Source organism: Zea mays, chromosome 10, assembly GCF_902167145.1.
Source record: "Zea mays cultivar B73 chromosome 10, Zm-B73-REFERENCE-NAM-5.0, whole genome shotgun sequence".
NCBI lineage: Eukaryota > Viridiplantae > Streptophyta > Magnoliopsida > Poales > Poaceae > Zea > Zea mays.
The window spans coordinates 9,036,872-9,061,733 of NC_050105.1; the positions used below are offsets into that span (position 1 = coordinate 9,036,872).

The 24,862-nt window shown below is 50.1% G+C and overlaps 3 protein-coding genes and 1 long non-coding RNA gene across 5 annotated transcripts; 1 reads left to right on the forward strand and 3 right to left on the reverse strand.

Annotated features, from left to right (window-relative positions):
• Window positions 1–2,500: 2,500 nt before the first annotated feature.
• LOC103642291 (ethylene-responsive transcription factor ERF115) lies at window positions 2,501–4,960 on the reverse strand. Its single transcript, XM_023301170.2, has 2 exons — window positions 4,771–4,960; window positions 2,501–3,587 (listed from the first exon to the last, which is right to left on the reverse strand). Exons 1-2 carry the CDS (start codon window positions 4,958–4,960, stop codon window positions 2,770–2,772), a joined length of 1,008 nt encoding a protein of 335 aa, XP_023156938.1. The 3' UTR covers window positions 2,501–2,769.
• Window positions 4,961–7,666: 2,706 nt separating this feature from the next.
• LOC103640822 (uncharacterized) lies at window positions 7,667–9,499 on the forward strand. Its single transcript, XM_008664288.2, has 3 exons — window positions 7,667–7,930; window positions 8,004–9,142; window positions 9,220–9,499. Exons 1-3 carry the CDS (start codon window positions 7,852–7,854, stop codon window positions 9,436–9,438), a joined length of 1,437 nt encoding a protein of 478 aa, XP_008662510.1. The 5' UTR covers window positions 7,667–7,851; the 3' UTR covers window positions 9,439–9,499.
• LOC103640821 (uncharacterized) lies at window positions 9,260–11,756 on the reverse strand. Its single transcript, XR_559876.4, has 2 exons — window positions 11,590–11,756; window positions 9,260–10,680 (listed from the first exon to the last, which is right to left on the reverse strand). It is a non-coding gene; the product is annotated as an uncharacterized lncRNA (long non-coding RNA).
• Window positions 11,757–13,947: 2,191 nt separating this feature from the next.
• LOC732841 (oil yellow 1) lies at window positions 13,948–15,700 on the reverse strand. Of its 2 annotated transcripts, NM_001112447.2 has the most exons (3): window positions 15,420–15,638; window positions 15,220–15,308; window positions 13,950–15,120 (listed from the first exon to the last, which is right to left on the reverse strand). In NM_001112447.2, the coding sequence occupies exons 1-3, from the start codon at window positions 15,538–15,540 to the stop codon at window positions 14,062–14,064; spliced, it is 1,269 nt and encodes a 422-aa protein (NP_001105917.2). In that variant the 5' UTR covers window positions 15,541–15,638; the 3' UTR covers window positions 13,950–14,061. The 2 variants fall into 2 exon arrangements, with proteins under 2 accessions (XP_008662350.1, NP_001105917.2); XM_008664128.3 differs by having other exon boundaries at window positions 13,948–15,120; window positions 15,220–15,700.
• Between the last annotated feature and the right edge of the window lie 9,162 nt (window positions 15,701–24,862).

Below are 24,862 nucleotides of genomic sequence, written 5' to 3' on the forward strand. Positions count from 1 at the left end.
ACGATTCAAATGGATATTTTGCATTTATTCAATGATTTTTATGTTGGAAATCTTAAGATAGAAAGGCTGAATTATGGGATGGTCACTTTATTACCAAAGGTGGATAATGCGGCTGACATGAAGAATTTTAGACCTATCTGTCTTTTGAATGTGTGTTACAAAATTATTTCCAAAGTTTCGAATAACAGGCTTGCGAGTTGTATCACAAAAGTGATAAGTGATTCTCAATACGGTTTCATTTAAAACAGATATATTATGGATGGGGTCATCTCCCTCAATGAAATTCTTCATGAGGTTAAGAGGAAAAATCAAAGTGGAGTGGTTTTAAAAATTGATTTTGAAAAAGCCTATGACAAAGTAAATTGGCATTTCCTCTATACTATGATGGAGAAAAAAGGTTTTGGGAGCACTTGGTGTGATTGGGTAATGAGGATTGTGCGTGGTGGCAAAGTAGCCATCAAAACTAATGATAATCTGGGTCCTTATTTCACTACTCACAAAGGGGTTAGGCAAGGGGATCCTTTTTCTCCCCTTCTGTTCAATTTGGTTGCTGATGGTTTAGCTTGCATGATTCAGAAAGCTCAAGTTGAGGGTTTGATTGAGGGTCTAATTCCCCATATCATTCACAATGGGTGTTGTTGCTTACAATATGCTGATGATACCATTTTTCTTATTCAAGATTGCTTAGAAGGGGCCAGAAATCTTAAATTCATTTTGTGTTTGTTTGAAAGCATGTCAGGCTTGAAAATTAACTTTCACAAAAGTGAAATTTTGTGCTTTTGAAAAGCTAAGGAGATTGACTATTTGTATGCTGATATCTTTACTTGTCCGATTGGTAGTATTCCTTTGAAATATTTAGGGGTACCAATTGATAAGAAGAAGATAAATAAAAGTCTTTGGGTGCCCATGATTGAGAAACTGGAAAAAAGACTAGCTGGGTGGCAGGGAAGATTTCTGAGTCTAGGAGGTAGACTTACTCTTTTAAACAGTTGCTTATCCAATGTTCCTTTGTATATGCTCTCGATTTATCCTGTCCCTAAGTCGGTTATCAAAAAATTGATATTCTTAGGAGGCGTCTTCTATGGCAAGGGGGTCGTCAGTCCAAAAAAATTCATTTAGTGGATTGGGTGTCAGTGTGCTCTCCCAAAAGTCAGGGAGGATTGGGGGTCCTGAATCTTGAGTTTATGAATGATTCCTTATTGTCTAAATGGCTTTGGAATATTGAAACTTCGAAAGGCTTATGGCAAAAAATTATTGCCAGTAAATATATTAAGGGAAAACCCCTTATTTTGATCAAACAAAAACAAGGTGATTCTCATTTCTGGAAAAAAATCCTGAGTTTGCGTGACAATTTTTATAAATTTTGTAAAACTGTGGTTGGTGATGGTCTGAAGACTAGTTTTTGGAAAAGTATTTGGATTGGTAATCTGTCTTTGTCTGTTCAGTTTCCTGTTCTTTTTGACTTGGCCTATGACAAAGATATTACCGTTAATGAGGCATTCACATCTAATTTTGAGGCTCTTACTTTTAGAAGAAGGATTGTTGGTAATTTGAGGGTTTTATTTGATGAAATGATAAGTTGTTGTAATCAGGTGTCTTTGTCTGATCAGGAGGACAAAATTATGTGGAATCTGGGAAAAAAGGCTTCTCTGTTAATTCTATGTACAAAAAGAAAATGGAAGATCAAGTTTTGATTCCATATAAGTTTTTATGGAAATCTAAATTGCCTCAGAAAATCAAGATTTCTTTTGGTTAGTTGTAAGAAATAAAATTCTTACTAAGGACAACTTGAAGAAAAGGAACTGGAATGGTTTTTTGGATTGTTGTTTCTGTGGAGTTGATGAATCTATCGATCATTTGTTCTTTCATTGCCCTATTGCGAAGTATATGTGGAGAGTGATTCAAGTGGCCTTGAATTTGAGATTGATTCTGAATAGTATCAGCAACCTTTATGACAACTGGTTATGTAAACCAAAAGACAAAACTGCTAATTTGGTTTTGTTTGGTTATGGTGCTTTATTCTGGGCTATTTGGCGCACTAGAAACGATTGGTGCTTTGAAAATAAACATTTGCTTGATCCTTCTAACATCATTTTTCTGTGCTGTTTCTGGCTGGACTCCTGGGCTACTCGTCAGAAAAAGAAGGAGCAAAAAATGGTGGTCCTAGGAAGCAAGCTAATCCGAAAGACGGCAAGTGAGGCATTCGGCCGGGCCTTTGGGTGGTGCCCTTTAGGGCGCATTTCTGGTTGATATGGAAGCTGGAACTTGGAAGATGGTGTTGGAGATTGTTTGTCTTTTGATGTTTGGCCTGTTTAGTTCCTTTTGTGGCTTCTGCCTGTTTGATTGGGTTGTAAATAAGAAAGTCTTATGTAGTTAATCGTAGGTCAAGCTTCATCTGCTATCTTAGGCTCTTCACTGATCTAGTTTGATAGTGTTTAAAGTCTAGATAGGGATCTAGCCGTGCTCGATCCTTTTTGGTTGGTGTGCCGCGTGGCTGCGGTTGTTTCAAACTTTCCTATTTTTTAATGAAATAGGGGGCTTTGCCCCTTCGTCAAGAAAATGATAAATCTGATGGCATTTATTCAGTACAGTAGAAAGAGGTAAATTAGTCAAAAAAACAAAAATAGCCTATGACGTTGAACAAAGGGTTTAAAGATAACATTAATTTTTTTTAGGGTTTAAACGTGATTTGTTTTCCGATAAAGAGTCAAAATGCAAAAAAAAAATTCGGCCCGGGCGGCCGTTTTCGCGCCGAGCCGTTGACTGTGATCAACCCGACTGGTCCCACCGCCACGGCGGGTACGACGAGCTGTAGACGCTCGCCCACGCCGCCGGGGGCGTTCCTGAGCCCGCGCGGCTCTGCGGCGGCGAGAGGTAGCCGTAGCCCCCCAGGGCCTCGCCCTCTGCTCCGAACCCGTACGCCGTAGCCGCCGAGGCAGCAGTAGAAGGCGGTGGTGCAGGCAGTAACGTAGCACTAACACTTGTAGTCGGAAGTACCCCCGACGACGCGCTGGGACCGCCGCCGCTGCCGCTTTGCAGGAACCTGGCGTACTCAGAGTAGGGGTCCGTTCCGGCAGCGGGGAGCGCCTGCGACTCCAGCAGCGCCTCCGGCCGGGCAGGCCGCGCGGCTGGAGCCAGACTCGGATGCTGCCGCTGCTGGGCCGTCGCCGTCGTAGGCCCGCGCGGCGCGGAAGCGAGCGTGGCGGACTCGGGGAAGTTGAGCTTGGCGCGGCTGCCGCGGAACCTGAGCGCGGCGCCGTCGTAGGCCCGCGCGGCGGCCTCGGCCGAATCGAAGGTGCCCAGCCACACGCGCGCCGCCTTGTGCGGGTCCCGGATCTCCGCCGCCCACTTCCCCCACGGCCGCTGCCGCACTCCGCGGTACCGCCTCCGCGCCGCCGCCCGGTTGCTGGCGCTGGTGCTGCTGCTGCTGACTCCACCAGCCGACGGCGGGGACGGGAGCTCGTCGTCGTCCGCGCCGGCCGAGGCGGCGCGGTGCTGCGAGGAGCTAGCGGCCGCCGCCGCCGCCGCAGGCCAATATTCCTCCGACAGCTGCGTCGCGCTGTGGCCTGCATGGAAGGTCACAGAGGTTGGTTACTCTGCTCATCTGTGTTTTAGCCATGCTCTGTTTTCTTTTTTCTTTCCCTGGAACAAAGAAGCAGAGATATGCATTTTACGTATCCGCAATCGCAATACGGCATCTTGCTCTTTGAAAGCAACCTGATTAGTGTGAAGTTTATTTATTTAGCTGTAGACATATTTGATTGTGAGAAAATAGACAACCATAAAATCATTATTAAGTTGGTCCCGTTTGTTTGAGCTTCTAGACAGCTTGTCAGCGTGAAAGACCAAAAGGCAAAAGCTGAAACAAACAACTATTTTTTTTATAGTTTAGCTTCGTAAATCCAGAAGTTTAGAAAAACTATTTTTTAGCTTCGTGAAGCCTGAAAGGCGAAAACAAACAATTGATTTTTTTTTTGGTTTAGCTTCGTAAAACCAGAATGCCGTCTCTTAACCACTATAGCTCGTGTTGGTTGTGCTTTATAAAGAATAGTTTTCCGATATGCAAGAAAAACACAAAAACAAGAAAAACACAAAACGTGTCTTCAACATGCTCTTAACTTTTTCATAGTACTTAAAACTCTTTCATTTGTAGAGTTTTGGGCTTCTCAGAAATAATCTGCCATTTTAAGGGATCTGTTGGAGAAAGGATTAAAATCTACTCTCACTAATTTTTTAGATACCTATTAAAACTGATTTTGAGGAGTCATTTTTTAAAGAGCTTTGAAGATGCTCTAATAGACTTTAGATTTTACACTACAAACTTTAAGAGTCGAATCAGATTAGGATCATATTTCATTTATATTTATTTTTTGAACTAATATTATTTAAAGAGCTTAATTTTTTTTGTGAAAGGTTATTTGGTACCACCCCTATGTACCGTACGGAGGCGTAAGCCACGGACCTCCGACTCCGTGCACATCTGACCTAACCAGCCCACCCAATAGAAGAATCATGACAAATCATCAACGTGACGTGCGTGCGTGCGTGCTTTCTACCACCACATGCATCTTCTAAATGACCGAGCAAAAGAGTATAAAAATAATACGTACAAAATACGGAGCAATGCATGCATGAGAAAAGGAAGGAGAAGGAACAAAAAAAAACATGCGTATTAATTCGTGGACCAAATGGAGTATGCTGTATTGCTGTGCTATGCTGCTGCTACGGTATGGCAGGCAGAGGCAGCGGCAGCGATCGACATCGACGTACCGTGGAGCACGAAGCGGCTCGGCGACGGCTCGGCGACGTGCGGCTGCAGCTCGGCGTACGGGTACGGCCAGCACGCCTCGGCCATAGACGCATCTTGCGCCTGCGCCTGCGCCAGCAGCCCGGCGCCACCGGGCCCCTTAGCCGGCGGCGCAGCGGACCCGGCGACCACCCTGGCGAGCGCGGCCACCATGGCCGACATCTCCCGCGCCTGCCTGCTGCCGCTCTCCTGCCACGGCGCCGCCGCGGTGGCCATCACGGCCGCCGGCTCCCCGCGGCCTGCTCCTCCTCCTCCTCCTCCTCCTCCTCCTCCTTCTCCGTCGCTGTCGGCGTCGGCGGCGAGAAGCCGCCGCCGCTGCTCCCCGGAGTTCGCCACCGCTGCGTGGCACATGAACGAACAGTCCCGGCCAGCCGTTCACACACCGCACGACAGTACGGACGACACGGCCGAGAACGAGATGGACGGCTCGGTCGGCGGCCGGTACCTATGGATGCATAGTAGCGCTACGTGACAGGCGTGACCTATGGATGCATGTACAGTGGTGTTTAATGTGGGAGCTCTTAAGGTGTTTTAGGGGGTTATTTGCAAAATAATCTTAGAGCCGTCTCTCCGTGAAGAGACGCCTCTGGCTCGTAAACCAAGTAACAACAGACGCCTCACTTCCCACTGTACGAATTTGTCGTCTGTTCTATCGATCTGATGCTATACAAATACATTTAATTCTGTATTTATTAATAGACTACGTTTATAGACACTCCATTGTACAATAGAGTCTCTTAGTTGTCTCTTGTGCTTGGAGAACCGTTTTGGTGTCTTTCCACTGTACATGCCCTAATAGCGATGTTGTTACTTGGCATGTACAGTGGAGAGACACCAAAACGGTTCTCCAAGCACAGGAGACAACTAAGAGACTCTATTGTACAATGGAGTGTCTCTAAACGTAGTCTATTAATAAATACAGAATTAAATATATTTGTATAGCATCAGATCGATAGAACAGACGACAAATTCGTACAGTGGGAAGTGAGGCGTCTGTTGTTACTTGGTTTACGAGCCAGAGGCGTCTCTTCACGGAGAGACGGCTCTAAGATTTTTTTACAAATAACCCCCTAAAACAACTTAAGAGCCTCCATATTAAACACCACTGTATATGCCCTAATAGCGACTCTAATGGCAACGTGTCGAGACAGTCAGACATGCGGAACCTAGAGCTAAACCCTGTTCAGGAAACCGTCACGTCACACCCGACGCACTTAACACGTAGCAGCAAGCATTACACTTGTTGACCGGCGTGCCTCGCGTTGTCCTCTCCTCCATGCTGGTTTGGCTCAGTCAACGATCACACGTGTCGCAAGACGAGAGCCCCGTCATTATTGTACTCCTAGCTCCCTCTCCACGTCACGTCATTGTCGCGTGATGTCGGCTACCTAGCACTCGGCTGCGCACGTGTGAAATCGCAGGGGGGTGGGGGGGGGGGGGGGGGGGGGGGAATTTGGATTGGATCACATATAAAGCGTTGTGCGGGTGAGTTGCACGAATTTTAAAAGTGGGTCTTCGCTCATCATCGCATATGCGTGGCTGGATTTGTATACTGTTATTTTTTTTTTGTTGTTGTAAGGAAGGAGGTGGGCAAGTTTGGGACAATTTGTTATGGGCCTTTTTTTTATAAAAAAACAAAGTATCCAACGTTTTTTTTTAAAACCATTCTCCATGGCCGTCCGTACTCGGGTGTATATGATATTGGCGAGAAAAGGCAGAGATGTTTCGCCTGGGCTAAACATCCCATAGTAGAATTGATCGGTCGTGATAAGTGTGTGTGTGTGTGTTGCCGACATGGAAGAGGAGGACAACGTGCGAGAATGGCTCCTCCTTTTTGTTTTCTTTGTTCTTTTTTTTTTTGTTTTTGTCGTAGAATTTTTGAATCCTGCTTTTTAATCTTCTCTTTGATAGAATAAGAATAAGGATAAGAAGAAGAAAAACTCGAGTTAGATTCACCATTCCAAAAGTTGCTGCTGTTCCTCTTCGATACGTGTGAATGTACCCGTCTGCACTGAATCTGGTCAAAGACAGGTTCGACGAGATTAGCCAGTGTGCTCCATCATCACTAAACTAATGCGTGTTTGTTCTAGGCGTACTGCTATAAACAAACCTACTACTTTGCATTTGCCTTCCCTTTTTTTTCACTAGGAGGGTGACGGAGTAAAGAGAATGCGTACGCGTTGCTGCCGTGTTGGACATGTTTTCTGCAGCTCTGGTGTAGTCGCAAGCTTGGCAGCCATCTGACACAGGAAATGTTGCACGGGCAAACGCTGCACTGCATCTTCCTTTCAGAGGATTTGCTCAGACAACTCTCCAGCAAATTAATTAATCCTAACAGTTCTGGCAACAACCTACAGTATACCGCTTAGGGGGTGTTTGGTTACACCCCACTAAAATTTAACCCCTGTCCTATCGAATATTTGAACCTCCGTTCCGGGTATTAAATGTAATCGGATTATAAAACTAATTTGTCAGCCGAAGATTAAAAGACGAGACGAATCTAGTCCAGTTGGTTGGGTCTATATTTCATACTCCTATTTAAAAGTCAAACGCTTGATGTGATCCGAGCTACTCCCTCCGGTGTACTAAAAACTGACGTTTTGGACAGCTTCTCGCATACCAAGAAACTAATAACTACCACTCTTTTCCATTCTTAGCGTAATCCCTTTAATAGCTGGATTGGTTCTCTTCACTCCTTCCCAGGCAGGAGATCCAGGTTCGATTCTTGAGTCACACAAGACTATTTTTTTTTTCAATTTTGCATGTGCGGGTACACCATTTTGCATGCAAATGCATGGCGTGGCGCGGCAAGATTCTGTTTGGCGCCTTACTTTTTTCTCTCTAGCGCATTTTCTTTTTTCTTGACTCACGCGAGACCATTTTGCATGCGCGGGTACACCATTTTGCATGCAAATGCATGGCGGGGCGCGGCAAAATTCTGTTTGGCGCTACTTTTTTCTCTCTGGCGCATTTCTTTTCTTGCTCCCGCTACTTTTTTCACTGTTTTGCTGGCTATATAGCCTCACTTGTTGCGCACAAACGAAATGTTTTCATTTGAACTCCTACAGAAAGCAATGGCGTTGTTTGACCTGAATATACAACAACCTTTTGTGACAGATTTAGGTACGATACATGGTGTATTCATTTGTTTTATCTTCTTGTTTTATGTTCTTCTCTAATCCAATTTTTTTAACAGGTTTTGATATGAACCAAGAACCAGTTCATATGTTTGACCTGAATGTGGCAGCACCAGTTGAGAGTGTTCAGCGGAAAGATGCTTCCGAAGTTGTTTTAAATCAAGTATTCCAGGAACTGCTGCGAAGAAGTAAGAATGGAGTGCTACCAAGGAATGCTACTAGCGAAGTTGCCGTAATGTATAATCTTGGAATTCGAACTGTACAACGATGTTGGGCTGAAGGTAAACTCTCACTTGATCTTGGTATTATGGTTAGTTTTGCTAGTAAAAAGAGAGGTAAATGTGGTCGTAAGCCAAGTCCAGTAAACTATGAGCGATTGCGCAATGTTCCTCTTAAGGAAAGAACCACTCTTGAAGATTCAGCTAAAGTACTTGGTGTTTGCAAGAGAACACTTTTGAAACACGTGAAACAAGGGAAAGTTAGAAGGCACACGAGTAGTATCAAACCGCATCTTACCGATGAAAACAAGAAGTCTAGGCTACAGTGGTGTGTTGACATGCTTGAGCATGAGACTTTGCATGACAATCCAAGGTTTAAGAGTATTTTTGACCATGTTTTCATTGATGAGAAGTGGTTCTTCATTACTCGAAAATCTGAGAGGTATTATTTGTTGCCCGATGAGGATGAGCCTTATCGTACTTGTCGGAGTAAGAACAACATCCCGAAGCTCATGTTCTTATGTGCCACCGCTCGTCCAAGATTTGAGAATGGAATTTGCACGTTCGATGGGAAGATTGGATGCTTCCCTTTAGTTACTTTTGAACGTGCAAAAAGGAGTAGTATTAATCGTCCAGCTGGAACAATGGAAGTGAAACCCATCACTTCGATAAAGAGAGATGTCGTTAGAGAGTTCATGATACAAAAGGTACTTCCATCTATTAAAGCTAAGTGGCCACGTGAAGATGTCAACAAACCAATTTATATTCAACAAGACAACGCGCCATCTCATATTGAAGTTAACGATCCAATGTTTTGTGAAGCTGCACAACAAGATGGTTTCGACATTCGTCTCACTTGTCAACCGGCGAATTCCCCAGATTTTAATATATTAGACTTGGGGTTTTTTCGTGCCATACAATCAATTCAATACAAGAAATCAGCAAAAACAGTTCAAGATCTAATTCCAGTTGTGCAAGAGGTTTGTGATCTATCTATAATTCGAAAAAAATTCTATTAATTTGTTTTATGTACTAACATTATTCTGATATCATTTAGGCTTTCCATGAATATCCTCCATGCAAGGCAAACAGAATGTACTTAACACTTCATCAAGTTTTGAAAGAAACGATGAAAGTTCATGGATCCAATAAGTATAATCTTCCTCACATGAAGAAGGGAACACTTGAAAGACAAGGATCACTACCGGTACAAGTTCATTGTGAAAGATCATTGGTATACGAAGCCATGCAAAAGCTTGCTACATGGAACATTTAGGAATAGTGATAGTAGAATTTAGTTCACCGAATGTAATCTCCATCAGTTTATTTTTGCTGCATCGATCTTGTCTTCTCCTTTTGCACTGCCTCCTGTGACGATCGGTTCTTCATCATCAGAAGGAGTGCGAAGCCTTGCACCTCGTCTCTGCCGTGAAGGCCTGCTGTAGGGATACTGCCGGAAACGCCGGGCTGGTGCACGGCGAGCAGCCGCCGCTGCCGCCGCACGGGACTCACCTGCTGCCGCACGAGACTCACCTGCTGCCGCCGCACGGACCTCATGCGCAGCAGACACTGCTGCCTCGCTAGCCGCAGACGGTGTTGCCTCACGCGCCGCAGACGCTACTGCCTCGCTAGCCGCGCTTGCCTCCTGTCTTGCACGCGCCTCACGCGCTGCGAGAGCTGCCGCCTCACGCGCCGCTCGCCTGGCAGGGTTGCGCCAATACCAGCTGGGGTCTGACTCACTGCTCGACGATGGAGATGGAGAAGGCGTCGGGGCCATATTTTTGCGATGTGAAGAGAGCAGTATGAAGAGAACAGGAGGAAGAAACGTGTGTTATTTAATGTAGCGTGGAGGAGGCCAAGAGACACCTGTTGAATTTACTTCTTGCTGCGTCAATCGAGAGCGACGGCTCGCTGTGCGTGAAACGTCAATTTATATTGCACTTTGGACTCAAAGCTAGAACGTCAATTATTGATGCACCGGAGGGAGTAAACTTTAGCAGGAGCAACCAAACACCCCCTTAATTCGACAGCAAAAAGCTCCACGGGGAATTAAGGGGGGTCAAAAAGACCAACCCACCAGAGTGACTCGGAGCAGCACCAGGGCGGCAGGACATGGAAAAAGTACCCCCCTGGTACGGCACGAGTACAGCGAAACGACGGCGACCGGGAAGCGCCGCCCGGAGCGTGGCAGCCAGAGATTAGAGAAGATGGAATGAAACCTGCAGCTGCAGGACAGCCCGGAGACGAGGGTTATGGTGGCAGTCGGCAGATGAGCCAGCGCCTTGCGAGCGACACTCTTTGACCGGTCCAAGATAGAGAGAGAGGTTGAAGCAAGCAGATGGTACAGAAACCTGTCCACTTCACCATGTCAAAGGTCTCAGAAAGTTTGCTCCGCCTTTGACAGCTGACATGACAACCAACTTGAAGTCAGGCACCGCACCGCACCACACCAGAAGGAGGCCTGTTCTGGCAGCCCTAATGAAGCACCAATCTGACTGAATATCAGGCCCCCCTTTCACTTGGTACACATACAAAAAAATTACCATAGCTCAGGTCCTAGGTGTGCTTTTACTTTTGTTCCAGTAAATTAAAGAAAATAAGTTAGCGTATTGAGGAAGAGGAACAGCATTATCCTCGGTTCATATAAACAGTTAACATGAAATATTGTAATGCTAATATGAAATGAATCCTAGGTACTAAAAACATTATGGTATTCAACAAAAGGAACACTAGGTTCAGAAAAAAAAAAACAGCATGAGTAAGCCGAAAAAATCAAGGCCGTCTACACCCCCAAGAATAAATTAGATTGACTTCAAAAAAAAATACAGGTTGACTGCAAACCTACACTTTTCAATTGGGGAAGTCATGATAAATGCGTGCAACAAAAACTTTAATCCATGCACAGAAAATCATTAAGATTGATGAAAGTAGCTGAGTAAACAATTAGTCGCAATTACAGGAAACATATTAGTTCTAATCAAACATGGTAGGCAAATGTAGAGACATCACAGCTGAAAACTACCATTCTCGATTGAGAAAATCATGCTAAACGGGCATGACAAACTTTGATCTAAGAACGAAAATCTTCATGATTAATCAGCATTAATTAATCCAGCAAACTGAACAAGTTTCAAAACCCACAAAACAACCAGTTATAGTCCCTATCGAAATTGAGAGTAGGAAACAGATAAGTCGCATAATTTGCTGGCGAATCTATTAGAAAAAAGTGTTAAGAAATCAACATGTTGTCATATCGGGGCTCACAACGTATCATTCTCCATTGACAGACCATGAAGAAATGAGCACAGGAAACTTTAAGATTCAATGCCTTCGATGAATAGGCATTAGAAAAAAAAAGTTGGAAGATAAAACTAGCTAACTGAAACATGTGTGAAGATACTGAAGGCTCTGAAATTGATAAACCTACATTTTCCAGGGACAAAAACATGAGTAAATGGAGCATGGCATGGCAGCTTTAATCTGTATGCACAAAACATTCAAGTGATTAAGCAGTAAATAAAGGTTGCTAACAAAATTAGCTCAGAAGCTAGTACAATTGAGCATAAAAGCAATAGCTAACTTCCATAGATAAAAGATAGGCTAGAACCAGAAATATAATCTTATTAACACATTAAGTCATAGTCCTAATAATGAGAGAAATATTTGCCAAATTCTGAAATGCAACAAACAGACATGTCGTTTCACTGATACAAAAGTACTGAGACGGTGAGACCCCAAGCTAATTTTGTAGCTACCTCGAGATTTCAAAAACCTGTTCGCCTTCCTGTTATCACATGAAATCATGCTAAATTACACTTCACTTACTGTACGCAACACTTAGGAGCTGTTTGGTTCCTTTAGTGACTAAACTTTAGTCCCTAGAAATCCTATTTAAAATACCTATTTTAGTCACCCATTGGTATTTTAGGAACTAAAAGTGACTAAATTTTAGTCACCCCATTTAGTATTTTAGGGACTAAAAGTGAAAAGTTTAGTAGGTGGGTACCAAACACCTCCTAAAGTTTAGTCACTAAAGTTTAGGAGGGTGACTAAAGGAACCAAACACCCCCTTAGTCCCTAGAAATCCTATTTGAAAGACATATTTTAATCACTTTGTTTAGGCCCGTTTGGTTCCTTTAGTCAATTGACTAAACTTAAGTGATTAAAGTTTAGTCACTAAAGTACACAGTTTTGTTCCAGTGACTAAACCTAACTAAAAAGCATTAATTTAGTGCGAATAATGACTGCATTACCCCTATTAACTAGTGGATGTCTGTTGCACTAAGAAAGAGGAGAAGTCAAATGAGGTAAAAATCCTACTTTAGTCCATTTTAGTCACCCCCTTGGTGACTAAAGAACTTAAGTTTAGTCACCCCACTTTAGTCACCATGTTTGCTTCTTTAGGGACTAAGGATGCGTTTGGTTGCGGGACAGCTGGTGACAGGCAGGACAGAGATGTCCCCAGGCGTCCTCTCTCGTCCCTCTAATTTTGAGGGACAACTAGGGACAACACTGGGATAATCCTGTCCCAACCCCTGACCCTGAACCAAACAACCTTATTTAAGGGACATCCTATCTCATCCCGTTCTGTCATTACAACCAAACGCATCCTAAAAGTGGTGAAAGGGCCTCTAACGTAATGGTTAAGGCTTCCGAGTAGCACCTCCAGGTTCCGGGTTCGATCCTCCTCGGGGACGAATTTTAGACTTGGTTAAAAAAATCCCCTCGCTGTGCCCCACCCGCTACCGGGTTACGTCCTACGCGTCACCCTCCGACTGGACCGTTGCAGAGTGAGCGGTGATGGCCCGCTAGTGATAGGGGGCCAAGGCAGGGGCGAAGCCAGCATTTGAGATTGAGAGGGACAAATTAGATTGAGGGGGGCTGTTAAGAGGTATTTTACATTATTTATATGGTGATTAGCTAAAAAAATTAATAGCTTCTATGGAATTTGTAGAAGATTAGGGGGGACATTGCCCCCCTGTGCCCCTCCCTAGAATCGCCCCTGGGCCAAGGTTCGGGGATTTTCTCGGTCAGGACCATGTTTCGGCCTCTTCTTAATATAATACCAGGAGGGCTGTCTTTCCCTCCCCGGTCGAGTTTTTAGGGACTAAAAGTGGCTATTTTAGCCACCCCAAACCAAATGAGGCCTTAGTATTTTAGTGACTCGATAAAGTTTAGGAGATGAGAACCAAACACCACCTTAGCTTCATATCAATTAATTGCCTCTTTCATCAACAAGAAACAATGCGTATTTTAAAAAAAATTTGCCAACATGCCAACCCTTATATGGACACTTACAAGCAGGCACTAGATACCTTAAACTTTTCGCAAGGCAAATGTACTCCATCCTCTACCACTACATGTCCCTCAACTGTCTCAAACAACCAAATATTGGTACAAAGATTGCACAAGGTCAATACTATGGCTTAAAATACCTAGAGATTCAAACTGATGCACAAGATAATAATTTAGCATAATACTCCCTTCGTCTCAAATAATAGTCGTTTTAGCTCTAGATTTTTATGTCCATATTCATATGAATGATTATGAACCTAAACATATATATAACCCATACATTAATTATTGTATGCATACAGTAAAATGGTAAAACGAATTTTAATTTGGGACCGAGGAAATACTTCCGAAGTTATGCTCTAATGCAGCCAAATGCTACAACACTGATTTACAAGGAAGACTGAAATGCAAAGAGCATTATGATGCTCATAACATGCATTCCAAATGGAAGGAATGGATCCTACATTATTATGATGCTAGATGCACAAAATTGATACCAATTCAAGCTCCAGATATTATTAAACAGCAGAACATTATGAAAGTAACAGAACAAGAGGGTTCCCGCCAAAAATTGTGACTAAGGAACATTTACCTCAAGAACAATCTAGCTAAAGACTTCATAAAACTTCTCAATGACAAGTAAACCCGAGTCAATGGATTCAAGCGGATCCTTGCGGAGCCGATGCCTCAAGCAGTTTGGAATGACAGTAGCAATGTCCTCCACGGTGACGCTGTCCCTTCCTTTCAACGCAGCCAGCGCCTTGGCAGCCCTGTTAGTCACAATGTCACCTCTGAGTCCATCAACGTTCAACTCAGAGCACACCTTGGATATCTTGACACGGAGGTCATGGTCAATCTGCACAGCGCCAAGGTTACTCCGTGCAGATGATATCTGCTGCTGGAGCTTCTCCTGCTCGTCATGATACGACTCACGGAACGTCTTCGGATCCCTGTCGAAACGAGCCCTCTCCTCCACGATCTTCACCCTGAGCTCGGCGTCCCTGACGGTACCAACCTGCGCGTGCATCCCGAACCGGTCCAGCAGCTGGGGCCTGAGCTCCCCTTCCTCCGGGTTACCAGAGCCGATGAGGATGAAGCGAGCAGGGTGGGATATGGAGATACCCTCCCTCTCCACCGTGTTCCACCCCGACGCAGCGGAATCCAGCAGCACGTCGACGAGGTGGTCGTCCAGCAGGTTGACCTCGTCGACGTACAGTATGCCCCTGTTGGCCTTGGCGAGCAGGCCGGGCTCGAACGCCTTGACGCCCTCGGTGAGCGCCTTCTCGATGTCAATGGTGCCGCAGACGCGGTCCTCGGTGGCGCCGAGGGGCAGGTCGACCATGGTGATCTTGGCGGTGGTGACGGGGAGGCCGGTGTCCCCCTGCAGGACCCGCTGGCGGACCTCGGGGCCCATGACCTCGGGGTCGTCCGGGTCGGAGTTGAAGGGGTCGCCGACGACGACGCGGATGTCCGGGAGCAGGTCGACGAGGGAGCGGACGGTGGTGGACTTCCCCGTGCCCCTGTCGCCCATGATCATGACGCCGCCGATCTTGGGGTCGATGACGTTGAGCAGCAGGCAGAGCTTCATCTCGTCCTGCCCCACGATGGCCGCGAACGGGTACACGGGGCGCTGGGTCTCCTTCGCGGCCGACGCCGTCGCCTCCTGCGCGGAAGCAGAAGCAGGCATCGAAAATGCGGGGTTGCGGAGGAAGGATTACCGACCGGTTCCTGCGGGCTGCGGGATTGGAGAACGGGGGCGTACCTGTTCGGCGGCGGTGGGAGCGGCGACATTGCAGACGGTGAATCGGCCGCGGCGGAAGTCCAGTCCCTTCCTGGATGGTTGAATGCGCCCTGCGAGTGTACCGGGGGGGCGGTAAGGGGGGGTGTTGGATTCGGCGCTCGCTGATGAGCGAGCTGGGAAACAGAGTGAGTAGGGGGAGGGAAATGTGAGATGACGGTTACCTGAGGAAGCTGAAGCGGCGAGGAAGAGTGGGCGGGAGGTGGAGCCCGGGAGGAGGGCCCTCGCGGCGGAAGTGGGGGAGAAGGTGGAAGCCATGACGGGGAGGAGAGGAAGAAGGGGCATGGAGGTTTGTGTGGAAGGAGCGGGGGAGGAGGGGATAGGGGATAAGCCGGGGGAGGGGGACGGGGCAGCGATCTCGGAGGGATGCTGCGATTGGAGGCTGCCAACTTCTGGATTGACCGGCCCCGCTTGGCAGTCGGCAGCAAGCAATCGTTGTTGATGGTAACGGCTTGATGGAGTTGACGATGCTATGGCGCTGTTGCCACTGATTTTAGGGTACGCGAAACGGCTCAAAATGATAGTTTGATACTATGGCGCTGTGCCCAACATGCTTGCCTTCGTCCTCAGCATGACAGCATCTATCTAGTCCTAGTGACTATTAGGGCCAGGCCCGCGCATGACTCCATTTTTTTAGAGCCCCTAATTTTTCAATCAACTAGGTCAATATCCGTGCGTTGCAACGGGAACACATAATATCATGATAATTTATATACAAAATGTGTCTTATATTGTTATAAGAAAAATATTTCATAATTCATTTGTGATCCTAGCCATACATAAATTTTGTTATTTTAATTTAGCTCTTTCACTACTACATTGCAACCATCAGTGTCAGGCAGACTTCGATATATGTCACGATTTGCATAGTCTCTGTTGGAACTTGCTCTCAATCGCAAGGAGGCCAACAAGGGTGAACAGAGGTGACAACAGGGTTACGTGCTAGGAGGCAATAGCTCTGTTAATCTGGCCTCCCACGGGCACTGTGCAGGGGTATTTATAGGTACCTGAGCGCCCAGCGCCTTGTGCTAAGGACGCATGTGCCCTCAGCTACCTAGGTTATCCCTAGAATATTCTCATAAAGCGGGGTTACAGACTGTAATTACAGGGATGCCTTTACAAGTTAGGCCCGTAACCGGCGGCGGCCACGCAGGGCCCGTTACAATGGGCCGGAACGCACGTGGGCCTCTGAGCTGGACGAGGCCGCACTGTGGGATGACTTCGTCGTTGGTCTTCGTCTGGTGCCGATCAAGCGAAGGGTGTCCCTGCCTGTTCTGTCTCTGTCTGACCAGCGGTTATCAGCGAAGACTTCGAGCGAGGGGTGGCGCCTTTGCCTTCGCCCCAACATTTGCCCTCCGAGGGACCAGCTCGACAGAGTCACCTGGTGCCGAAGACGTCGCTAGATGGCGGAGACGCTGCCCTCGCTCGAAGTGGTTCCACGGGGGTTTTTTTATGTGACCGTTGATGGACGGCGTACTGTTGGATTGCGGGTTTCCCGAAGCTTCGCGCCCTGTCGGATTGCGGGTTTCCCGAAGAGCCGCGCCCTGCCTATAAAAGGGGGCGGGGGTCGGCGCTTTTTGAACTTCGCCTTCCGCGCTCCGTGAAAACCCTAGCCGCCCGCCGTCTTGCTGCTCGTCTGCCCGCCGTGCTCTTGTTCGCCGGAGATCTGGCTCGAGTGAAGCAGACCGCCCGCCGCCGCCGACGGTACGTAGCGATGCCGTCCTCTTCTTCTTCCGCTGCCGCTATGCCGCCGGCCGATTCCTCGCCGCCGGCCGCCGCCTCGTCTGAGGAGACGCTGAGTAGTTTGATGGCGGAGGAGTTGCGCGCCGGCGATTCTGTTGATTTTGGCGTGTCGCGGATGACGTCAGCCCGCGTTCAAGATATGCAGCGGTTGGGTTACTTTGGCGGCGGAGTTGCTCGTGCTCCGGGGACGGAGGAAGTCCCCGAGCCGGAGGGTGAGTTGGTCGTTTTCGAGGCGTTCTTCGCCGTCGGTCTCCGCTTGCCTACGCACCGGTTTGTTGGCGAAGTCCTGCGTAGGTTCAACGTTCAAATACATCAGCTGACACCGAATGCCGTGGTGGCGCTGTCGAAGTATGTCTGGGCGACGACTTCGTACGGCGGACAGCCATCGGTTGAAGTTTTTGCGAAGTATTATTGTTTGCACTGGCAGAAGAGGATGATTGGGGACGAAGTTGCTCAGTTTGGGTCATGCACATTCACGCCGAAGACCGGCAAGACCACAATGCAAGTAGTGGAGTTGGTTCCATGCGCCCGCAACAAGTGGGGCAACTGGAATGAATTTTGGTTTTACGTTGCTGAGGGTACCGTCGAAGGCCATGAGGGACTCCCCGTGTCCGAGATGTGCTCTCATTATTACTCAGCGTATCCGCCCTTTGAAGTGGCAGAGGAGGATGCGGACGAAGGGCCCCTTCGGTGCGCCGCCGGTTAGAGCAGTGGGCGCGATTTAGTTGAAGAGTTCGTGGCGTACGGGGTGTGGCCCTTGGCGCATGGCTGGGCGTTGGGCGAAGTGTGCCCTCGCCAGATGCCTTTTCACGGTGGAAGGGTGGTGCGAAGTCCTGCCTTCGCACTGAATCTGCGAAACCGCGACCAGGCCGCCTTTGTGCGTGATGCGGAGGATGGGGCGGTGCGGCTCGTGGGACGTTACGTGCCGAGGACGGAAGGCCAGCGCAGCTTTGATATCCGCGGGTCAAATGACCGTTTGAACAGGGTTTTCGAGTTAAATCAATTGCCGTACGACGGCTATCCTGGTCAAGACGACGCGGACCGCCGTGGAAAGAAGCCGGTGGTGGAGACTGGAGACGACCCTGCGCCGGCGGCCGCCCCTTCCTCCAAAAAGAGAAAATTAGGTACTGCTATGGGAGGACTTGGGGTGTCTGATAGTTTTGCTAGAGAGTTGATGAGGACGTGCGCGGCCCCGGGGGGAAGGATGTCTTCGCCCGAGCTCCGGGAGTCTTCGGCTCGGATGCTGAGGGTTACCGGGGGTTGCTGGCCTAGGAATGTTCCTATCCCCCGCGCGGCTGGCGAGGACTGTATTACATCTCGCATGGTTCGTGAATGGAGAGTTTTTCCTTACGGGCGGAATATTGCTGCTGTTGTGTCGGCAGTGATGGACAAGGATCGCCAAGGGGCAGCGCAAAAACGCCAGATGGCTGTCAGGCTTCATGAAGCTAGGCCGAAGAGGCAGCAGGGGTCTGCAAAGGCTGCGGCCTCCGGCGGAGGCAAGCCGCCGCTGGCGGCGAAGTCGGGCGCCTATGCATCTAGCAAGGCGCCGGAGGCAAGGCCAGGCGCCGGAGGCTCCAAATCGACAAAGGTGGTGCCGCCGGTCAGCGGAGTGGCGGAGGTCGCGAAGGCGGCCCGAGCGTTGCCGTTGTCGGGCAAACGTGTTGCCGACTTTGGCACCGATATTAATGTGGACGACTATCTTGGTGGTAAGTCGTTGGCTCGTTTTTTTTAATTCGTTGATACGTTGCAGGGTCGGACGAAGGCCAACTTGCTATAGTTGCGCCTGCCGCGGCGATCGTGACGGCTGCCGTAGTGCCGAAGGCGAGGGGCGAGGCCCTTGGCGCCGGAGGCGAGGTGTCGGCCCTCGCGGTTGTCAGGGACGAGGCGGGCGCAGCGACCCGCCGGCTAAAGGAGGTGACGGAGGCGCTGAGTCAGGTCCGCTGAGCTATACTCTCTCCTTTTTTTGGCAACAGCCTTACGTGTGCTCTGCAGGTGGCTGACTTCGCCAGCCGTACTGCGTCGGGGGCCCTCACGACAGCTGTGTCTGCCGAAGTCGAGAGACTTCGGACGCAACATGCTGACGCTGTTCGTGAAAAATCGGCCTCCGACAGCAAGTGCCGTAAACTGACGGACAAGGTGGCCGCACTGGAGAGGGAGAAGGCTGACCTCCGGCGCCAACTGGCGGGGGAGAGGAGGGAGACCAACGAGGTCGTCGCCAAGGAGCAGGCTGCGCAGGCGGAGGCCAAACTGGCGCGGGCGGAAGGCAATCTTGCCAGGGAGCGCGTCGAACAGCTGCAGGAGCGGCTCACCGCCCTGGAGAGCCGCGTGAAGGGGGCCGAGGCCGCGATGCGCGCGGAGGCCGAACGGACGCGCACACAGCTTATGGATACATATCGTGAGCTGGGTGCGCGGACCGGTGACTTCGAGGTGCCGGACCGAGAGCCCGGGCTTCGCTGTCTGGAATGGGTGCAGGAGGAGCTGCAGGAACTCCCCACTGTCGTGGGGGGGTTTATGTCGTACGCCTCCCTGGTCACCTGCGAGGGGGCGATGAACGCACTCTCCCGCGAAGGGTGCCGGCACTTCGAGGTCTTCGACCAGGCAGATGAAGATTTTGAGCGAGATGTCTATAAGGTCGAAGACCCCGTAGTGAAGGAATCCGTCGGGGCCCTCTATGACCGGATGTGGGGTCCGCACAGTCGTGAGGTGGTCAGGGAGCGGGCCGAGACTGCGAGGGCTCAGGTAACGTTGTCGTTTGTTTGGCGTTTGCTGGATGTGGGCTGTGCGTGTGTTTGCTGAATTTTGTGTGTTTTGTCTTAGGCGGCGCGTGGTGAGCGGGTGGACGACTTCGGGGCGTTGAACAGCGCGCTGCCTGACCCGGAGCCGACCCCTGCGGAGGCCGTGTCTGGGGTCGCCCTGGAGCCAACCCCGGAGACCGCGGAAGACGCACCGGATGCCCCCACATCCGCTGCGGCCGGCGAAGACCTGCCCCCAAAGGTGGCCGAAGGCGCACCTGATGCCCCCGCAGCTGCTGCGCCGAGTGCTGAAGATCCCACGGCGGTGGCGGCGGAAACACCAGCGGAGGCAGCGGCGGAGCCAACGGCGGAGGCTCCCGCAGCGTCAGGGCCTTCGCAGGTGGCGTAGTGGGTGTATAGGGTTGGGGAATTTTGGATATGTTGCTGAATTTTGGTTGCTGCGCAGGTTCAAGATTTTGGGCCTGCGCACGCAACCGCTACTACTGAATTTTGGCGGCTTCGACCGCGGAAGGTGGTAATGAATATGGTGGATCTGCATCTGAGTTTTTTGATTTTACTGACTCTAGGAGCTCGGTTGAGTGGACTGAGGAGTCGTCGGAGGAGGACTTGGACTATTTTGCGGCCTTGGACGTGGCTGCGGCGGAGGCCTCGCCACACGCCGTGGACGCGCAAGATGTGCCAGGTCCTAGCACCGGGCGCTGACGACGAAGGGCGGTTGCAAAGCGTAGGGTTAGTATGGAGGAAGGGGCTCGGCTTCGTGTGAGTAGGGCTGGTCGGCAGGAACTGTTGTCTTTGCCGGCCGCCGCGAGTACAGGGGAAGGGGAACTGCGAAGTCTTTTTGCGGGTGAGGAGCTTAGGATAATGTTATTTAATTATAGGGAGATGGGAATTATTCCTAAGGTTGAGCCGATGTAGAGTGTGGCGCCCTCGCTTGTATATGTGTAAAGGCTTGTACGATGAAGTCGTGTGCCCTCGCTTGCCTGTGCCTGCGAAGGCGTTGTGTACTTTGTCTGGTATGTTTTGTTATGCTGTGCTGGTGTGATTATAGTCGGTCTTGGCGCGGACGGTTTGATGCTGTCGTTTCTGCTTTTGTTGTACTAGTCCGGCTGCGCCCTTAGGCGGCTTCTGCGCGGATAGTCTTCGCGGTGGACTTCGGTTTTTTCGCACTTGTTGTGCTAGTCCGGCTGCACCCTTAGGCGACTTCTGCGCGGATAGTCTTCGCGGTAGACTTCGGTTTTTTCGCACTTGTTGTGCTAGTCCGGTTGCACCCTTAGGCGACTTCTGCGCGGATAGTCTTCGCGGTAGACTTCGGTTTTTTCGCACTTGTTGTGCTAGTCCGGCTGCACCCTTAGGCGACTTCTGCGCGGATAGTCTTCGCGGTAGACTTCGGTTTTTTCGCACTTGTTGTGCTAGTCCGGCTGCACCCTTAGGCGACTTCTGCGCGGATAGTCTTCGCGGTAGACTTCGGTTTTTTCGCACTTGTTGTGCTAGTCCGGCTGCACCCTTAGGCGACTTCTGCGCGGATAGTCTTCACGGTAGACTTCGGTTTTTTCGCACTTGTTGTGCTAGTCCGGCTGCACCCTTAGGCGACTTCTGCGCGGATAGTCTTCGCGGTAGACTTCTGGTTTTTCGCACTTGTTGTGCTAGTCCGGCTGCACCCTTAGGCGACTTCTGCGCGGATTTGTCGCACGCGAGGGTGGCTAGCGCTTAGCCTCGCGGTGACCTCGAATTGGTCGAATGTCGAAGACCGTAGTCGCGGTCTTTTTTCGACGCATGTTTTTGCGGGGGATTTTTCTCACATATATTACATGGCTCCGCCTCGTTAAAAACCTCACCCCCCGGGAGCCGGTACAAGATTGTTTTTGGCGAATTACAAGGGCGAAATCAGCCCTGATGAGTCAAACAAAAAATTTGCGGAGGTTGTCGATGTTCCAGGAGTGCTCCAGGTCCTCGCTGTTTGGCGTTGTGAGCCTGTAAGCGCTGGGGGAAACTTTTGTCTTGACTATAAAGGGCCCCTCCCACTTGGGCTCCAGCTTGCCCTTGGACTCCGTCCGAGCTGTTCGGACGAGTACGAGGTCCCCTTCGCTGAACTCCCTCGGGATGACTGCGTGGTCGCGCCATACTTTGGTCTGGGCTTGGTATTTGTTTAGGGCCTGTAGGGCGAAGACCCGGTCTCCGTCAATGAGATCCTTTGAAATTGGCTCATCCACGTCGGGGACGGCTGACGGAACTGTTCGCGGGGACCCATGCTTTATTTCTTGCGGGGTCATGGCCTCCGATCCGTATAGAAGGCGGAAAGGAGTGAACCCAATCGCCCTGCACTCAGTTGTGTTTAGCGCCTAGACTGCCTCAGGTAACAAATCGGTCCATCTGCCTTTTTTTCATCGAGGAGCATCTTCTTGACAGCTGTGAAGATTTTCCCATTGGCGCGCTCCACGACCCCGTTGGACTGCGGATGATAAACTGAAGCGAAGGCAAGCTTGGTGCCGATGGAGAAACAAAAATCCTTGAAATCTTGGTTGTCAAACTACTTGCCGTTGTCAACTGTTAGTTCGGACGGTACTCCGAAGCGGCAAACAATGTTTTGCCAGAAGAATTTTTGGGCAGTCTTTGATGTTATTGTAGAAACAGCCCTCGCCTCGATCCATTTGGTGAAGTATTCGACGGCTACGAAGGCGAACTTAAGGTTCCCCTGAGCGGTGGGCAGGGGCCCGACAATGTCCAGGCCCCAGCGCTGGAGAGGCCATGTATGGGCAATCAGCTTTGTATACTGCGAGGGGCTGCCTGACCGAGGAGAAAACTTCTGGCAGGCTTCGCAGGACCTTGTGACCCGATTTGCGGCGCAGATCATTGCGGGCCAGTAAAACCCTTGGCGGATCACCTTGGCAGCTAGGGCCCTTGGCCCTGCGTGCGAGCCGCACGTGCCACTGTGGACTTCACGTAGGATCTGCATGCCTTCGGTTTCGGTGACGCACTTAAGCATTGGCTGACTGACCCCTTTCTTGTAGAGTTGGCCCTCAATCAGTGCGAAGTCCCGGCTTCGATGTCTGAGGCGCTTGGCCTCGCTGACGTCGGTTGGATGATAGTACCCCTGTAGGAACAGGGTTATTGGTGCCCGCCAGTCCTCGGTCATGATTAGGTTGACTATGCGGTGGCCCTCGCTGTCATTAGTTATTTGGAGCCCTTCGGGGCTCCGGACAGCCGGCGTGCCGATGGTATGAAAGAACACGTCGGAGGGCAAGGGCTCGCCCCTGGCGGCAGCCTTGGCCAATGCGTCGGCCTCCTCGTTCTTAGCCCTATCCACATGCTGCAAGGTGAACCCCTTGAATTGTCTCTCGAGGCTTCGGATGGCCGCGAGGTATTGCATAAGTGCGGGGTCCTTTGCTGCGTAGTCTTTCTCGACCTGGCCGGCAACTATCTTGGAGTCTGTCTTGATGATACAGGTGGTGACTCCGAGGGCCCGTAGCTTGCGGAGGACGAGGATGACTGCTTCGTATTCTGCTATATTGTTTGTGCATCTGTCGGATTCCAGAGCGAAGCTGAGGCGCGCTACATATCTGTGCTTGACCCCGGCTGGTGAAGTGACGACTGCAGCGGCGCCTGCCCCCGCATGGCACCATGCGCCGTCGCAATGGATAGTCCAAACCTTCTCTGTGGACGGGTCTGGTTGTGTTACTGGCCCAGTCCAGTCGACGACGAAGTCTGCCAGGACTTGTGACTTGATGGCTGTCCTGGGCTCGAAGCTGATGTGGTAGCCGGATAGTTCGGCTGCCCACTTGGCGATCCTCACCGATGCCTCCGGGTTTCTAAATAATTCGCCGAGTCCCCTGTCTAAGGTGACTCGGACCTTGAATGCTTCGAAGTAATGGCGCAGCTTGCGCGAAGACATAACGACTGCGTAGGCAATCTTCTCCAGCTCTGTCAAGTTGCACTTGGACGGTGTCAGTACTTCGGAGACATAGTAGACGGGGGATTGCCTGACCACGCCCTCAACTGTCTGCTCCTGCACAAGTGCCGCGCTGACTGCATGCGGCGAAGCCGCGACGTAGAGCAATAGGGGGAGCGACGAGTCGGGGCTTGTGAGGATTGCCAGCTCCGACAAGTACTGTTTCAGTGAGGCGAAGGCCGCTGCCTGCTCTGGTCCCTAGGCGAAGTCTTTTGCACCCCGGAGTGTTTTGAGGAAGGGGAGACTTCGCTCGGCGGACCTGGAGATGAATCTGTTGAGAGCGGCCAATCTGCCTGTCAGATGCTGGACGTCCCTGGCGGACTGCGGAGGCGTCATATTTACGATGGCCTGGATCTTGGTTGGGTTGGCCTCAATGCCGCGGTGTGATACCAGGTAGCCCAATATTTTGCCTTGGCGAACGCCGAAGACGCACTTTTCCGGATTCAGGCGGAGTCGTGCGTCTCGCATGTTCGCGAATGTCTCGGCGAGGTCGGCGAGGTGATCTTCCTTGTTCTTGCTGGCGACGACGATGTCGTCCACATATGCAAATATGTTTCTGCCAACCTGCCCTTCGAGTACTGTTTTGGTGAGTCTGGAGAAGGTGGACCCGGCGTTCTTGTGTCCCTCCGGCATTCTGATGAAGCAATATGTGCCGAAGGGTGTTATAAAGCTGGTGCTGGCCTTGTCTTCCTCCTTCATGTATATATGGTGGTAGCCGGAGAAGCAGTCGAGGAGTGACATGACCTCGCATCCGGCCGCGCTATCGACTATTTTGTCGATCCATGGCAACGGGAAATTGTCCTTTGGGCAGGCCTTGTTGAGACTGGTGAACTCTATGCACATTCGCCATTTCCCGCTTTTTTTCTGCACCATTACAACATTGGAGAGCCACGTGGGGTAGGCCACTGGCTCGATGAATTTAGCCTCTAGGAGGCGGTGCACCTCCGCCTTGGCGGCCTCTGTCTTTTCGTCGGACATTTTACGAAGCCTCTGCTTTTTTGGTCGCACCGAAGGGTCAAGTCCCAAGCTGTGCTCAATTATGGATCGGCTGACTCCGACCAGGTCGAGGGCGGACCAGGCGAAGACATCTTTATTTTTGGACAGGCAGCAGAGGAGTTTCTCTTCTTCATGCGAGGTGAGGTCTTCGCTGATAGTGACTGTCTGC

Coding starts and splice junctions, on each gene's coding strand:
- LOC103642291 (XM_023301170.2), bottom strand. CDS start 4,960: ATGGTGGCCGCGCTCGCCAGGGTGGTCGCCGGGTCCGCTGCGCCGCCG. Junction 3,588..4,770: donor GAGCCGCTTCGTGCTCCACG/GTACGTCGATGT, acceptor CAGAGTAACCAA/CCTCTGTGACCTTCCATGCA.
- LOC103640822 (XM_008664288.2), top strand. CDS start 7,852: ATGTTTTCATTTGAACTCCTACAGAAAGCAATGGCGTTGTTTGACCTG. Junction 7,931..8,003: donor ACCTTTTGTGACAGATTTAG/GTACGATACATG, acceptor TTTTTTTAACAG/GTTTTGATATGAACCAAGAA. Junction 9,143..9,219: donor TAATTCCAGTTGTGCAAGAG/GTTTGTGATCTA, acceptor GATATCATTTAG/GCTTTCCATGAATATCCTCC.
- LOC732841 (XM_008664128.3), bottom strand. CDS start 15,540: ATGCCCCTTCTTCCTCTCCTCCCCGTCATGGCTTCCACCTTCTCCCCC. Junction 15,121..15,219: donor CTCCCACCGCCGCCGAACAG/GTACGCCCCCGT, acceptor GCTTCCGCGCAG/GAGGCGACGGCGTCGGCCGC.